A 15808-nucleotide genomic window follows, 5' to 3' on the forward strand; every position below is an offset into this window, starting at 1 on the left:
TGTACTGGGACCTTTCTGTGCTTTGTATGTCCAGTAGTATTTGTTTAATCAAGTGCACTAATTTGGGTGCTTGTGTACTAACAGTTATTAAATTCATTTTTCCTTCTAGTTTTAATTTATATTTGTAATGAGGAGACTTTATTGTGATATTTCCATATATACAAAGAGTGTACTTTTTGAAGTAGTTTGATGTTTCACTGTTACAACTTTGTGATGGATTATTTCCTTTATTAATATGAAATGATCTTGTTTGTCTGTTAAAACTAACATTTGAAGTCTTTTTTAATGTATCCTTTGTTACCAATCCTGGGGCTTGAATTCCTGAATTCAAGTCACTAGTCACTGTCCCTGAGCTTTTTTTAAAAGCTTAAGGCTAGCATATTACTACTTTGTCATATGACTTTCTGGCGGTTAATTGCTATAGTCTCAGATTTTTCAATGGGGACCCATCCTCAGATCTCAGCCTCCTGAGTAACTAGAATTAGAGACATGAGACACGGGCACCCAGCTGGTTTATTTAATCAGATATAAGCATAGGTACTGCTACAGGCTTTTCAGGTCCATTTGCTTGGAGAGGAACTTTTTTGTCTATTTACTCTAAGCCAGTATTTATAGTTGTGAGATATGTTTGTTGCAGGCAACAAATAGTCTGGGGTTTGCTTTTTAATCTAACTCACTAGGAGAATTGAGACAGCATTAATAATAAAAGGTATGTAGTATTTCCTGTCATTTTGTTATTTTTTGTGTATTCTATTTTTCTTCTGTTGATTTACTCATCTGGTGTGACTTGTTCTTTCCTGTATTTTTCTGACTGCATTTATCTTTTTCTCTGTATAGGATCCCATTAATTATGTTCTGCAGTGCTGGTTTGGTGGTCACAAATTCTCTTAGGCATTAATCATGGAAGTTTTAGTTTATGTAGTATTTTCTGGGTATACTAATCTAGGTTGAGTTATTTTCTTTCAGACTTAGAATGTATCATTACATGCCCTTCTTGTTTGAGTTTTCTGTTAAGAAATTTGTCATTCCGGTAAGTTTACCTTTATGTTGCTTCTCACAGTTCTGTACATTTATTGTATTAATTATAAATGTCATCTGGGGGTGTTTCATTTCTAGTCTTGCCTGTTTGGTGTTATGAAAGCCTCCTTCCTCCACTTGTATGACCCTTTCTCAAGACTGGGGAAATTTTCTGCTATTTTATTAACTACATTTTCTATGCCTTTAGTTTGTATATTTTTTCTTTTCCATTGACTTGTAGGTTTGGTCTTTTGATATTGTCCCAGAGGTCTTTGTATATTTTTCATTTTCTTAGTATTTATTTATTGTCTTTGAATGGCCTAATTCTTCCCTCCTCAACTGCTTATACTTTATATCCATCTCGTTCTGTTCTGTTACCCAGGCTTTCAATGGAAGATTTATTTGGATTATCGACCTATTCATTTCCAGGATTTTTTTTTTCAATTTTCTGTCTTTATTTATTTAATTTATTTATTTTGGTGTGTTGCAGGGCTTGAACTCAGGACCTGGGCACTGTTCCTGAGCCTCTTTGTGCTCAAGGCTAGTGCTCTACCACTTAAGCCATAGTGCTACTTCCAGTACTCTGTATTTCATCCAGTTGTTTGTCTGCATTCTCTTTAAGTCTGCTATTAATGTATATTCTCTTAATTCATTCAGCTGCTTATACATCTCTAAGTTCATTTATCTTTATTTTTCAAATTTATTTTTGATATTTCATGTTCATATTCTTTAATATCATTTAAGTCCTGTATTACTGAGTTGTTAACTTTGGAGTTATGTATATAGATTTTTTTGTGCCAGTTCTGGGGCTTGAACTCAGGGGCTGGGCCTTGTCCCTTAGTTTTTTCACTCGAGACAGTGCTATACTACTTGATCCACAGCTCTACTTCCAGCCTTTTCTGCTGGCTGTAAGAGTCTCAAGGATTTTCCCATCTGGGCTGAATCTCAACTGGGATCTTCAGATCTCAACCACTTGAACAGCTAGGATTACAGGCATGAAGCAGTGGTGCCTGGTGTATTTTTAAAGTCAGTTTATAAGGTTTCTCTGGATCTCTGCTCTCAGTCACCAAGACCCACACACTTCCCACTTGTGACTTCTTCCTTCTCCCTGGTTCCTAAGAACTCTGTCAGTTGCTATTGTCTGCACTGGAGCAGTTCTTTACCAAGCCATAGCCTGCTATACTGTTTCCTATACCATGACTCTATCATTTATGTATTATGGTTCTCTGTGTAGATAGGCCTATTGCCTGCAATTTCTCTGATGGTTTTTCTGCAACCTTAGAAGCCATTGCATGCACAGGACATCACCTTTGCTTCTAGGCTGCAATCTGTGAGTCCACACTGCCTGTCATTATCTTGGAACTCCTGGGCTATTTGGTAGAATTACTACTTTGCCACATGCACTAACTTTCTTAGTGGTTAGTTCTGCAGGGGAGTTATTTGTGAAAATAGCTGTTGAGTAAGTTGTGTGAGAAAGGAAGCCGATGATGTCATCCAGTTACCATTTACTGCTCTTCTTTTTCTTTTAAGTCATGTTGCTAGTTGTCCAAGTTGTTCTTATGTTTGTGGGCTCAAGTGATCCTCCACTATCAGCCTCCCAAGGAGATAGGACTTCAGAGTTGTGCCACTGTGCTTGTATTTCAGTTTTTGAGTTCAGCATTCCTGTACTGGCAAGGACTTAATTTTCTGATAATCTTCAACTTGAAGTAATGAGTTTGAGCTTTAATAGCACCTTCTCTTTGCATGAAGGTTTATTTTACACCTTTTTCATCAACTTGAAGCAATAGTTTATACATAAAAGCTTGGGTGGATGTTCTATGACAAGGTAGCAGGTCTGGAGTTTGAACTCAGTGCCTCACTCATATTTGCTCGCCAAGTGGTCTACTTGAGCTACATCCCAGCCCCTTTTTTCTGTGCCAGTTTTAGGGTTTGAACTCAGCCCTGTCCCCACATTTTTGTGCTCAAGACTAAGCGCTCTATCACTGGAGCCCAGCTTTACTTCCAGCTTTTCTAGTGGTTAATTGGAGATGAGTCTTACGGACTTGACTGTCTGGGCTGGCTTCCAACTGTCATCTTCTCATCCTCCTGAGTAGCTAGGATTACAGGTGTGAGCCTCCAGTGCCTGGCTCATCCCAGCCCTTTTTTACCTTAGTTATTTTTGAGAGGGTCTTAATGATTTTGCTTAGAGCCAGCTTGGATTATGATCCTTTTACCTGTTTGTCTTGATTTGAGAAAAATGGTCTTTTCTACCAAAGTGCAGGGCTTAAAAGTTCCTGCTTTGGCCTAGTTCGTGGGCTCTTTTTTGAGGAAAAGAACTGCTTTGGGATAAAAAAGGATTTGTAAAGTGTAAGGTTTTGTCTTAAACTGATTTCTTTTTTGTATGGAATTAGGACACACCTTAGACTATTCAAGTAGAGGGTGTGGGTATACTTTGAGATTACCTGTGAATATAAATCTTACTTCAGAATCACCTTATGTAAATACATTTTATCTTGTGCACACTAGCTTATTTTGAGCAGATTGTGACCCTGATCTCAACCAATCTGGGCAGAGGGGCAAGGCCTGCTGTGTTAGGAATAATTATCTGAGCAGACTGTCTACTCTGTATGATTGCTTGCCAGATTTTTTTTTTTTTAGCTTATAGTACACCCTTTTGCAGTAGTAAATTTCTTCTTGCTGATAGAATTCTTTATTTTTTTGTATATTATTGTGACTCCAATGGTTCTTGGGGAGCATATTTACAACAATGAGTAGTTGGATTACAGGGAAGAATCACCATGTCTAGCTTGTTTGTTGAGATGAAGTCTAACTTACTGGTTGGAAGCCTGAACTTTGTTCCATAGCTTGTCACTTATTTTCCTTAAACTTTAATTTTTCTTATTTTTGCCTAGTTGGGATTATAAATGTACACCACTTATCTTGAATCTTTATTAAATTAAAATTTAAATAGATAACCCAAAAGTTACTGGAGAGAATTTTTGGCTTCTGAATCATTAAATACCTAACTTTTTAATTCTTGAGATACTGTATTTTGTAAAAGCTCTACTAGATTGTTGAGATACACTGGACTGAAATACACTGGAAGTTAGGTGTACTGGTGAGTCCACTAGATGATATTTGTCCTTGATCTTGTACTCTCCTTTTTTTGCCTAATGTATCTGATACTTAAAAATACAATGGATTGAATTTATGGAAGTAATGATACATCTCACATACCCTTTGCATTGCATTGTACAGTGTTGCAATAACTATGGTTTCCAATGCTTGTAAGGTATCAGAACTTCTTAAGATAGTTGTAAGGTTGTGGTACTTATTTTCTTTTCCTTATTTTTTCCCCAAGATGTAGTTCTTATCTTACTAATGGATTATACAGTAAAACAACACTATTGAGGAAATAGGAAATAAGGACTGTTGGGATCAGCAGTTGCAAGTGGTGGGGGATATTATCTTAACAATGATTACTGTGCTTATCCCTCTCAGTGCCTCTCCCCCTTCTTCCTCTGTGTGTGTAACTGTTGATGCTGGGTAAGAAGAAATGGAGGTTTCTGAGTATGTTGGTGGTACATGGCATGAAACCAAATAGAGTGAAAAAGGGCAGCAAGAGGGTTATGCATGGCCTTCCTTCTTTCAGTATGTTGACATTTGGGGTAGTTTCTGTTTGACAACTTAGAAGTTGACAGGAGGCAGAAAGGAGTGGTGTAGTTTGGATTTAGCCAATACATGCTTGTCTGGCAACATGTCATCATTTTTTTCAGGCTCTGATGTGGATTAGATAGAGGAGGAAATGGAGGATACGCTTTAATTACTGTGATAACATTCAAAAGTTTAGTGGCTTGAAAATTTTAAATCATTATCTTTAATAATTCTGGGCATTGGTTCTGCCGAATTAAGAGTGTGTTGTTTTGGGTCTCCTGTGCGTCTAGCCATGGGGCATGTAATGGAGTCATCTTAAAGTCTTCCTTATTCCTTCTCTTCTTCTGGTAGTTGGTGGTGGTCAATTGGAGCTAGACCTGTATTTCATAAACCTAGTATGTCCATATTGCCTGGACATGCACATTAGTCTGACAGTGGACATTCCAAAAGCAAGTTAATTCAATAAGACCTGCTGATTTAAGGTCTAAGCCTAGAAACTTAAATCATTTCAGCCAGATCCCTTAGATTAAAGGGGAGAGGAAGACAGTAGACCCTTACCTCAGAGTGTCAGAGAAATTTTGACCCAGTTTTAATTATTCTAGTGGCTGTGTAATGACATCTGTTTTAATTTACATTTCCTTATTAACATGTTGTTTTTTTTTTTTCCTCCTTGCATCTCATGGATTGTGTTTGGTCAGATTTTCCCATTAAAAATTTATTGCTTTCTAAGCTGGGCATGGTGGCTTAAGCCTATAATCCTAGCTACTCAGAAGGCTGAGATCTGAGGATCAAGGTTCAAAGCCAGCCTGGGACAAAAGTCCATGAGACTCTTATCTCCAATAAACCAATCAGAAAGCTGAAGAAGTAGCGTTGTGGCTCAAGTGGTAGAGCTCTAGCATTGAACTGAAAAGCTGAAGGATAGGGCCCAGGGCCCAGAGTTCAAGCCCCAGAACCCCCCCCCCCCCCCAAAAAAAAAAAGTGTGTGTATGTGTCTGTCTATATATATTGCTTTGATACTGGATTGAAGGAATTTCTTATGCATTACAGGATATTCTCAACAAATATTCAGCAAGTATTTTCTCAGTCCGTCTTTTGTATTTTGTTAACTGTCTTATTTAGCTTTAATCTTTTGTATTTTTTTAAGTCAAAAACAACTTTTAAACTTCACAATGATAGTTATCATTAAAAGGATCCTTCACAAATGAAAACTTGCTCTTAGTTTTGTGACCTTGTGTACTTTTGAAATAAAATCAAGAAAGCAGTAAAAAAAAAAAAAAAGGATCCTTCACATTCATCTCAAGGGACCACACGGAGGCAGGCAGGCACTGGAGAAAGATTATCATGTTTATTATAGGAGCCATATTTCCCAGGAGAGGAGGGAACACCTGGCACCCTTCACTATCTAAGTTGCCCCAGGGTCTCGGCTGAGAGAGAGGGAGGGGGGTCGTAAATGTAGCTCTTCTGTATATCACATTTATAATAACAAAAAAAAATGATGAAATCCACTGATCACATTCAAGTTCACTTGATTTCATTTATGTGTTTTTAGTGTTTTGTTTTGTTTTACATTATCCTGTATGTAGATTTGTATATCTATTACCACAGTTCAGATAAAGGACATAATTCAGGGATTTTCTAAGTTGGCCGTTTGTCACCACATAAGTACCCTCAGTACACTTCTACTCCTGTGGTTCCTAACCTGCGGTAAACTGAAAATCTGTTCTACATTTCTAAAATATTATCTTTGCAATAATATTGTATTCATGGAATCACATATGCATAAAGATTTAGAAGATTGGATCAAGTTCTATCCAAGAAGTTGTATATGTCAAAAGTTTCATTAAATTTTATTGCTGAATAGTTCTGTGGAATTGGGAGCCACAGTTTTTAAGTTTTGGGCTATTGTAAATGAAACTTCCATAAAAATTTGTCAACAAGTTTCTCTATGAACCTAAATTTTTTTTTTGTGATGTGGCACGCACACACACACATATTTTTTTGTAGATTGGGTGAACAATTTTATATTTCTAAAGCAGTGTGGATAATTCAGTTCCTGTATATTCTTCCAGTATTGTTTATTATCACACTTTAGAAAGGATGACATTTTGATTGTAGTGGTGTTTTTAATTTCCATTTCCCACATGGTGAATAATGCAGAATATCTTTTTTTTTTTTTTTTGCAGTCTGTATATCCTCTTCAGTGGATATACTGATCCACTGTATAAATTGGATATTCCATGTTTTTTGCCTGTATTCTAATTAGTTGGTTTGGATTTTTGCTGTTGTATTCTTTAGGTGAAAATGGTGATGAATCATGAAATTTTGCAGTCTATAAAAGGACAGAATAAAAAGTAAATGTCCAGATACTTATTATTATTGTTGTTGATCAAGAATTGAGACCTTCTTTTAAGATTTTTGTTTTATAAATAGCTTCATATACTTGAATAACTTCAGTACACTCTCACGGATCCCTTTGGTATTTACTAGAGTTACTTCTTTTTCTTGGTTACTTGGTATTTTTGTTTTGTTTTGTTTTATTTGGTAGATTTCATGCAGCTCTTCCTGATTGGACTAATCTAGAAACTTTATTGAAGTAAATTCAGGGAGTTGATAAGCAGATGTAAACTCACATTGTTGTGAAAGAACTTTGTGAATTTTTTCCTACCTGTGCTACATATGTATGAAAAGTTTTTAAAATGATACTTTTCTATGAATTACATATAATAGATTACTTGCTTTTGAGTAACACCTAGTTCCTTGTTTTCATTTTTAAGTGCCAAGGATGACATTGATCTTGATGCCTTGGCTGCAGAAATTGAAGGAGCTGGTGCTGCCAAGGAACAGGAACCTCAAAAGTCAAAAGGGAAAAAGAAAAAAGAGAAAAAGAAGCAGGACTTTGAGTAAGTATACTTAAATACAGTTGAGTTTTTTTAGCCTTGATTCTGAGGTCACTTAATAATTTCAGTTCTTCAAAATGTGTTGTATTTCTTTTCTAGTGAAGATGATATTCTAAAAGAACTAGAAGAATTGTCTTTGGAAGCTCAAGGCATCAAGGCTGACAGAGAAACTGTAACAGTGAAGGTGAAAGACACAGATTATTACTATTTATGTTTCCTGTCCTGTTCTAATGTTGGTTTTGAGAGCTATATTAGGAAACTAGTAAATGTAGATACGTTAAACTTCTGTAAAATATGATGCCCAATAGAAAAACGTTTTTAGGACAGAAATAATATATTTTAAAATTTGTCAAGATATAAAGATGCTTTATTTGCAATTCTAAAGATAGTTAATGGCATTTTGCATGTCTATAAAACTGATTTTTGAAATGTGATTGCAACTGCATATTACATTTACAAATTTTCTTTTTCATCCTTTGAATTTGAATATGCCTCAGAGTAATGGAGAAAATGGTAGATACCTTTCTCCTTTATTTTGAAAATAGTTTCATATAGCATTTCATATGTCATTAACGAAAGTCAATAAATGTGGCTGGAGATTACTGATTGTTTTAGCACTTGGATTTTGAAATGTGAATGTGAATGTCAGATGTGGATGTGTGTTTGATTTTATGTTTTTTTTTTTGTTTGTATTTGTTTTTTGGTACTAGTTCTGGGGCTTGAACAGGTCTGGGCTCTCTGTCTCTGAGATTTTTTGCTCAGGGCTAGCATTCTACCACTTAAGCCACAGCTCCATTTCCAGCTTTTAGGGGGTTAATTAGAGATAAGCCTAGATTGGCTTCAAACGACAATCAAATCTCAGCTTCCTGAATAGGATTATAAAAGTGAGCCATTGGTCCATGGCTCAATTTTATGTGTTTGTAAAATAAAACTATTTTGAAATAATTTTGAGAGTTAAAAAAATGTATACTTAGTGAAACACATGAATCTGAATCTGAGGGGATCTCAGGGTTTTTTTTTTTAGGAGATTAGAATAATTTTGTTAATATTTCTAACAGTGGAAACTTTTAGCCAACAGAAAACAACGAAGAAGAATTTGCATCAAAACAAGATAAAAAAAGGAAAGGACAGAAGAACAAAAAACCGAGTTTTGATGATGATAGTGAAGAATTGGAAGATAAAGAGTCAAAAGCAAAGAAGAATGTGAAACAAAAAATAGAAATATACTCTGGGAGTGATGATGATGATGATTTTAATAAAATTTCTAAGAAAGCTAAAGGGAAAGCTCAAAAATCAAATAAAAAGTGGGATGGGTCAGATGAGGATGAGGATAATAGTAAGAAAATTAAAGAGCGTTCCAGAGTAAATTCTTCAGGTGAAAGTGGGGATGAATCAGATGAATTTTTACAGTCTAGAAAAGGGCAGAAAAAAAATCAAAAAAACAAACCAGGTCCTAACGTAGAGAGTGGCAATGAAGATGATGACTCCTCCTTCAAAATTAAGACAGTGGCACAAAAGAAAGCAGAAAAGAAAGAGCGTGAAAGAAAAAAGAGAGATGAAGAAAAGGCGAAACTACGGAAGCTGAAAGAAAAGGAAGAATTAGAAACAGGTAAAAAAGACCAGAGTAAACAACGAGAACCTCAAAGGAAGTCTGAAGAGGAAGGTATAAAATCCAAAGTAACCCTTGAGACTGGCACTGTCTTTGAAGAGAAAGGAGAGACTCTGACAGCTATAGAAGGTTGGTAATAAGCAGGTATAAGAAGGTTGGTTCATGCTTAGTCTAAGTTGTGATGATTATACCTCAGTATCACTTTATTATTTGTCCGTGGTTATAAAGGACCTTAATTATAAAAGACTTTAAAAGTTACATCTAATGAGCTGGATACACTGGTACACATACACACATCTACTACTTGGGAACCAAAAGCAGGAGGATTAATTGAAGGCTGAAATGTAAAGTTTGTATGGACAGAATTGTGAGAACCCTGTCTTTTTTTTTCTTTTAACCAAAATATATCCACCCAAAACTACTCTTTTTATGTCATTGCTCAACATTTATATATAGTATAAAATATTTTTTCAGTGAATTTATTTATACATTGGAGGTTTTGTGGAATTTTATGAATACTATTTGCAGATAACAACTTAAATATTGTCAAAGAGAAAAATATACTTTTTGAAAACTGAGTGTCAGATAATATCTTAAGTCTTTTCCTATGAAAACATGAAATCAGTCTGAAATACAAAGTAATATTATTTTAAAATTAGTTAACATCTTTTAAATTAGAACCAGCTTTTAAAAATAAACATAACTAATTCCTTTTTATTTGATCTGAAGATCAAATGATTCCTATAGAAATTAAATCTTAGTTTCAGAATGGGTTTTCTTAACAACAGAAAACTTTTCTTGGTGCTGGTTCTAGGACTTGAACTCAGGGTCTGAGAGTTGTCCCTGAGCTTTTTTGTTCATAGTGCTCTATCACTTGTGCCACAGCTACACTTCTGGCATGTGGGGGGGGGGGGGTGGGCAATAAGAGTCTCATGACTTTCTTGTTGGGGCTGGCTTCAAACCTCGATCTTCAGATCAGCCTCCTGAGTTGCTAGGATTACAAGCATGAGCCACCAGTGCCTGGCTTAGAGTGCAAAAAATTGATACTTTTTTTTTACCACTGCAATTTTTATTATCTGAGAAACACAATAAGGAGTGAGTTTGAGTTCATGTAGTATAGTTATGTGTATTTTTTTATTTTGTCATAAAATAGATTTTGTATAGATGTGCAAGTAGCTATAGAACTTAAGTGGAAATCAAGTCATTCTTTAGAACTTCATGCAAGTGTCTGTCATGTACAAGTCACTCCCCCAGGTTGCCATAGATGAAGACTCCTGAAGTACAATATTGCCCTTTTAACTTAACAACAGCTTTGTAGACAGCATGAGTAAAACTAAGCTGTTCTAGGTACCAAGGTGCATAAAATGCCTTGATACCCACAGTCCTACCTCACTGATGGCATCAGCTTTGGCCTGTTGACAGTCCTTGAATTGTACCAGTTTTCCTCATTACCATAGGGAACTACTTTGTTCCTTTGGACTAAGCCTCAGACTGTATCTGGTTCACACATTGACTGGAACTCTTACCAGCTGAGCCAGCCATGCCTCTAACCCCTACTTTTTTTTAAAGCACTTTGTCTTTATTCTTTTTGGTAGATGACAATGAAGGAGACAAAAAGAAAAAAGATAAGAAGAAAAAGAAAACAGAAAAGGAAGAAAAAGAGAAAGAAAAGAAAAAAGGACCTAGCAAAGCCACTGTTAAAGCTATGCAAGAAGCTCTGGCTAAACTTAAAGAAGAAGAAGAAAGACAGAAGAGAGAAGAAGAAGAACGGATAAAGCGACTTGAAGAATTAGAAGCCAAGCGTAAAGAAGAGGTATGTTCTTCATGAAGTTGTTAACATTGATACTATGTTTTATTCAAAATCTGTTCCCTATAGAATATTGTTAATCTTATATTTCTAAAGAGTTCATAGTTGTATAGCAATTCAGTTATACTCTTGTTTTGGTGTAAATTTTTTTTTTTTTTGGGTCCGGTCATGGGGCCTGAACTCTGGGCCTGGGCGCTGTCCTTCAGCTCTTCAGCTCAAGGCTAGCGCTTTACCACTTGAGCCACAGCACCACTTCTGGCTTTTTTCTTTTTGCTTATGTGGTGCTGAGGAATCGAACCCAGGGCCTCTGGCATGCAAGGCATACGCTCTGCCACTGAGCCACCTTCCCAGCCCCTTTGGTGTAAATATTAACATGAAGAGCTGCAGAAAGTCTATTTCATATAGAGACAGATTACTTATGTAATCTGTTACCTAGTGATAATTCATAACATTTTAAGTATTTTCATTTGGAATCTCCTAACAATACTATGCATCTAAAGAGCTTTAAAGTTTGGGCTGTTCACATTGATACTTATATATTTTTTAATATATTTTTAAAATCTGACATACATTCTTTCTTAGGAACGATTAGAACAAGAAAAAAGAGAAAGGAAAAAGCAAAAAGAAAAGGAAAGAAAAGAACGTTTGAAAAAAGAAGGGAAACTTTTAACTAAATCCCAGAGAGAAGCCAGAGCTCGAGCTGAAGCTACCCTTAAACTTCTACAGGCTCAAGGTAAGTGGTGCTTTTAATTAGCTGAACCATCTGGGAGTTTTCTCACGTAGAGATACTGTAGTGTTCAGAAGAGTGGAATTGAATCAAAAGAATTTCTGTGAAAATTCTGTGAAAAAGTCAGGAAAAATGTAAGAATAGTTATTCATTTTGGAAGATAACTTACATACTCGAATTGTATCTCTTTGGTCAGTGGGTGTCTAATTCAGACTGATTTCTTACTACTTTTTCACATCATGACATGTGTTCTTTGACTTCTATACTTTCTGGTATAAGTCAGCCAAAAAGGTCTTCTAATACTTTCTGCTTAAATCTGGATCACCTGTTTAACAAAAATGTCTTGGTTCTTTTAGTAGTTAATGATGGCTTAGGACCACAAATTAGGCATTTAGTTGTGTTTTCCAACGGATAAGATGAGTAAAAATAGTCACTGAGTAAAAATAGTACTACTGAGAATATGTTGGATCTTTTCTAATTTTTTAATCCCTGTATTTTATATATTTTTATATTATAGTCATTTTTGGACTTAGGGGGACTATACTTTGGACTATATTTACAAGTTTACGATGTACTTAGTTTGTAAATTGGTGTATACAGTAATAAACTTCGACATTATTCATTTTTCTCCTCATAAAAATCTTATAGTTTAGTTTCCTGCTGTCATCTAGAGTAGAGATAGTGACTCATTGGGTGTAAGTAGCGTGTTTAACATACCAGAACTGAAATTAATCATTGTATGTTTGGCTGGAAGTAGTAAATATAGATTTCAAAAAAGCACATTTCCCTCTTCTGCTGTTACTAGGGTTTAAACTCATGCCTCATACTTTGAGGGAAGCATTATATAGCCATGCCACTAGCCCAGTTTTTTTCACGCTATTTTTAAGATAGGGTCACACTTACTGCCCAGTGTGCCCCTGAGGTTATCACCATTTTTAGGAGTCCTGTGGTTGCTGGGATCACAAGTGCATGCTACTCTGTCTTATTTTCCTTCCATGGAGACAGTCTTACATAGTTTTTCTGCCTGAGCTGGCCTGAAATTGCTATCCTGCGCTATCTCTGCCTCCTTTGTGCTTGAGATGACCATTGATCACCACTGCACCTATCTGTTGAGAAGGAGCCCTTTAAGCTTTTTAGCCTAGCCTGGCCTTGATCTGCATTGCTCCTGCTGTCAGCCTCCCAAGTAGCTAGGATTGCAAGCACAAGCCACTGGTGACCAAAATTCTGTTAAAAAAAAAATTGAATGACCTACCCATTTGGCTACCTAATTATGGCTAGGAGACCTAGAAAGAAGACATTCTGTTATTGTTTATCCTTTTTCTCTTGCTGTTTTTGCCCAAGTGTGTGGCTCTTCCCAACAATCTGGGAACATAAAACTCTTGACAGCTTCACGTTTTGGCCAGAGGAACCAGGAAAAAGCTCTTGAGAGACAGTGTAAAGGAAATTACAGGGTTGAGAAAGCTGGAGAACCAAGACCTAATGGTTCTATTTACAAGCTGACATAGCTCCTAGGTTTATCAGGGATTGTCTGTGTTTAGAACAGACCCAAAGAAGCATAGCCAAGCTTCTAAAACTGAACTGAGCTATAAACCAATGACCAAGACTTAGACTGACTTCTGAGTGACTCATGTGCCATGTAAATACTGCTTCTAAGTATGCTATGAAAAGCCAGCTATAAATATTCTGATTCTTCTACCACTTACTAAAAGTAAATAAGCTAAACCAGTAGATAAAGTAGAATATTAGGATGTTGTTGGATAATCCTGAAGACAGAATAAAAGAAAGAAAAGGAAACAACATAGAGGAAGCAAATATAAACAAAATGGTAGACCTAAAACCAAAATACTACTCATTATGTTAAATATAAGTAAAAATGCTAATATATGTTAATATGTTAAAAGGCAGAGGAAGCAAATATAAACAAAATGGTAGACCCAAAATACGACTCATTACGTTAAATATAGGTAAAACTGCTAATATATACGTTAATATGTTAAAAGGCAGATTGTTTGAAAATGAGACAGTTGTGCTTTCTGTAAGAAATTCTACATGAAATATAATACAAATTAAAAGAACAGGAAAAGGTTTACAAAACTAACATTAGAAGGAAGTTGGAGTTACAGGAATTTGAAATCTACTCCCCATATTATATAATAAAGTTATATTTTCAAAAAGTTATAATAATCTTGTGTCTTTGTATACCCAACCTAACATTTTCATCAAGGTAGATAATTTCTTGAGCCATACGGTAGACTTTTCTAGCCTGTCAGCAAGATCTCTTGTCCTTAAGTTTGAGTATTCATTCAGACTTAACATAGCTAAAAAGCCAGGAGTAGTGAAATGAGAGTGTCATGCTTCAAAGTCCAGCCCATGTAAAAAGTTGATGAGACTTTACCTCAGCCAACAAAAAGCTGGGTGTGGTGGCATGCTGCTATCATCTAGTTATATGCAGGGTATTTTCTCTACTCTCCCTTATCTCTCTCTCAGCTAGAAAGGGTGGAGGAGAGGTAGAGGGTAGAGGTACAGGGTGTTATAGAAAGCAGAAATGTAAATGTGAAACAGGTAGAATGGGATTTCAGTCAACAGTTGAAACCTGTGAGCTTACTCCTGGCTGATGCAATATGTTTTCCTATATTAAAACTAGAAGTAAGGTAGAATTAAATAATAGAATATATCTGGAGCTGGGACTGCATGAACCCATAATTCTATTATTCAGGAGGTGGTGGCAGGAGGGTTAAGACCAGCATGAGCTACGTAAGTTCCAGGCTGTCCTAGCCCAAATAGGAAGATCCTGTATCAAACCAAACCAACCATCCAAATAAAAGATACACTTGGGAAAAACTCTCAAGTCTTTGGAAATTAAGATACTTTAGTCCCTGAGTCAAAGAAAAGTCTTAAATTGGAAATTTGAAAATACCTTGGATCAGATGAAGTACATACAAATTAAAAGAACAGGAAAAGGTTTACAAAACTAACATTAGAAGGAAGTTGGAGTTACAGGAATTTGAAATCTACTCCCCATATTATATAATAAAGTTATATTTTCAAAAAGTTATAATAATCTTGTGTCTTTGTATACCCAACCTAACATTTTCATCAAGGTAGATAATTTCTTGAGCCATACGGTAGACTTTTCTAGCCTGTCAGCAAGATCTCTTGTCCTTAAGTTTTTGAGTATTCATTCAGACTTAACATAGCTAAAAAGCCAGGAGTAGTGAAATGAGAATAAAAGAGAAAGAAAAGGAAACAACATAGAGGAAGCAAATATAAACAAAATGGTAGACCTAAAACCAAAATACTACTCATTATGTTAAATATAAGTAAAAATGCTAATATATGTTAATATGTTAAAAGGCACAGAACAAATACAGTGCAGAGAGGAGAGCAGGCATGACATGTTTTAGAAAGAGCTTCAAATCCATGAGCTAAACTTCCATGTTAAAGACTAAATTGAGCAGAAGGAAAGAAATAATAAAGTACACTAAACAATGAAATGGAAAACAAAAATAATAGAAGCAGTTAGATGAAGAGATTGTTCTTTAAAATGATCAATAAAATTGATAAAACTGACCGATAAAATAGATATTGTCAGGGCTGGGAAGGTGGCTCAGTGGTAGAGCGCTTGCTTTGCATGCCTGAGGCCCTGGGTTCGATTCCTCAGCACCACATAAGCAAAAAGAAAAAAGCAGGAAGTGGCACTGTGGCTCAAGTGGTAGAGCGTTAGCCTTAAACTGAAGAGCTGAGGGACAGCAACCTGACCCAGAGTTCAGGCCCCATGACTGGACTCCCCCCCCCCCCCCAAAAAAAAAAAAAAAAAAAAAAAGCTGGGCACTGGTGGCTCATGCCTGTAATCCTAGCTTCTCAGGAAGCTGAGATCTGAGGATCACGGTTCAAAGCCAGCTCCAGCAGGAAAGGCTGTGAGATTCCTATCTCTAATAAACCACTAGAAAACTGGAAGTGGCGCTATAGCTCAAGTGGTAGAACGCTGGCCTTGAACTGAAGAGCCGAGGGGCAGTGCACAGGCCCAGAATTCAAGTCCCCCCAAAAAAAGATATTGTCAGAAAAAAAGCCACAGTAATCAAAACCATTATCAGGGGTGAAGGTATTAAGATAATTAT

The 15808-nt window shown here is 36.0% G+C and overlaps 1 protein-coding gene across 2 annotated transcripts in view; it reads left to right on the top strand.

The window, feature by feature from the left end:
• Eif5b (eukaryotic translation initiation factor 5B) overlaps positions 1–15808 on the top strand; it is an 81341-nt gene that overhangs the window by 24279 nt on the left and 41254 nt on the right. For both annotated transcript variants that reach the window (XM_042695377.1, XM_042695378.1), the window contains exons 2-6: positions 7425–7550; positions 7647–7731; positions 8619–9285; positions 10752–10969; positions 11546–11696. In XM_042695377.1, the coding sequence (XP_042551311.1) occupies positions 7425–7550; positions 7647–7731; positions 8619–9285; positions 10752–10969; positions 11546–11696 (1247 nt within the window). The remainder of the gene's footprint in view (positions 1–7424; positions 7551–7646; positions 7732–8618; positions 9286–10751; positions 10970–11545; positions 11697–15808) is intronic.

Source organism: Dipodomys spectabilis, unplaced genomic scaffold, assembly GCF_019054845.1.
Source record: "Dipodomys spectabilis isolate Male_0828 unplaced genomic scaffold, ASM1905484v1 ptg000187l, whole genome shotgun sequence".
NCBI classification, from domain to species: domain Eukaryota; kingdom Metazoa; phylum Chordata; class Mammalia; order Rodentia; family Heteromyidae; genus Dipodomys; species Dipodomys spectabilis.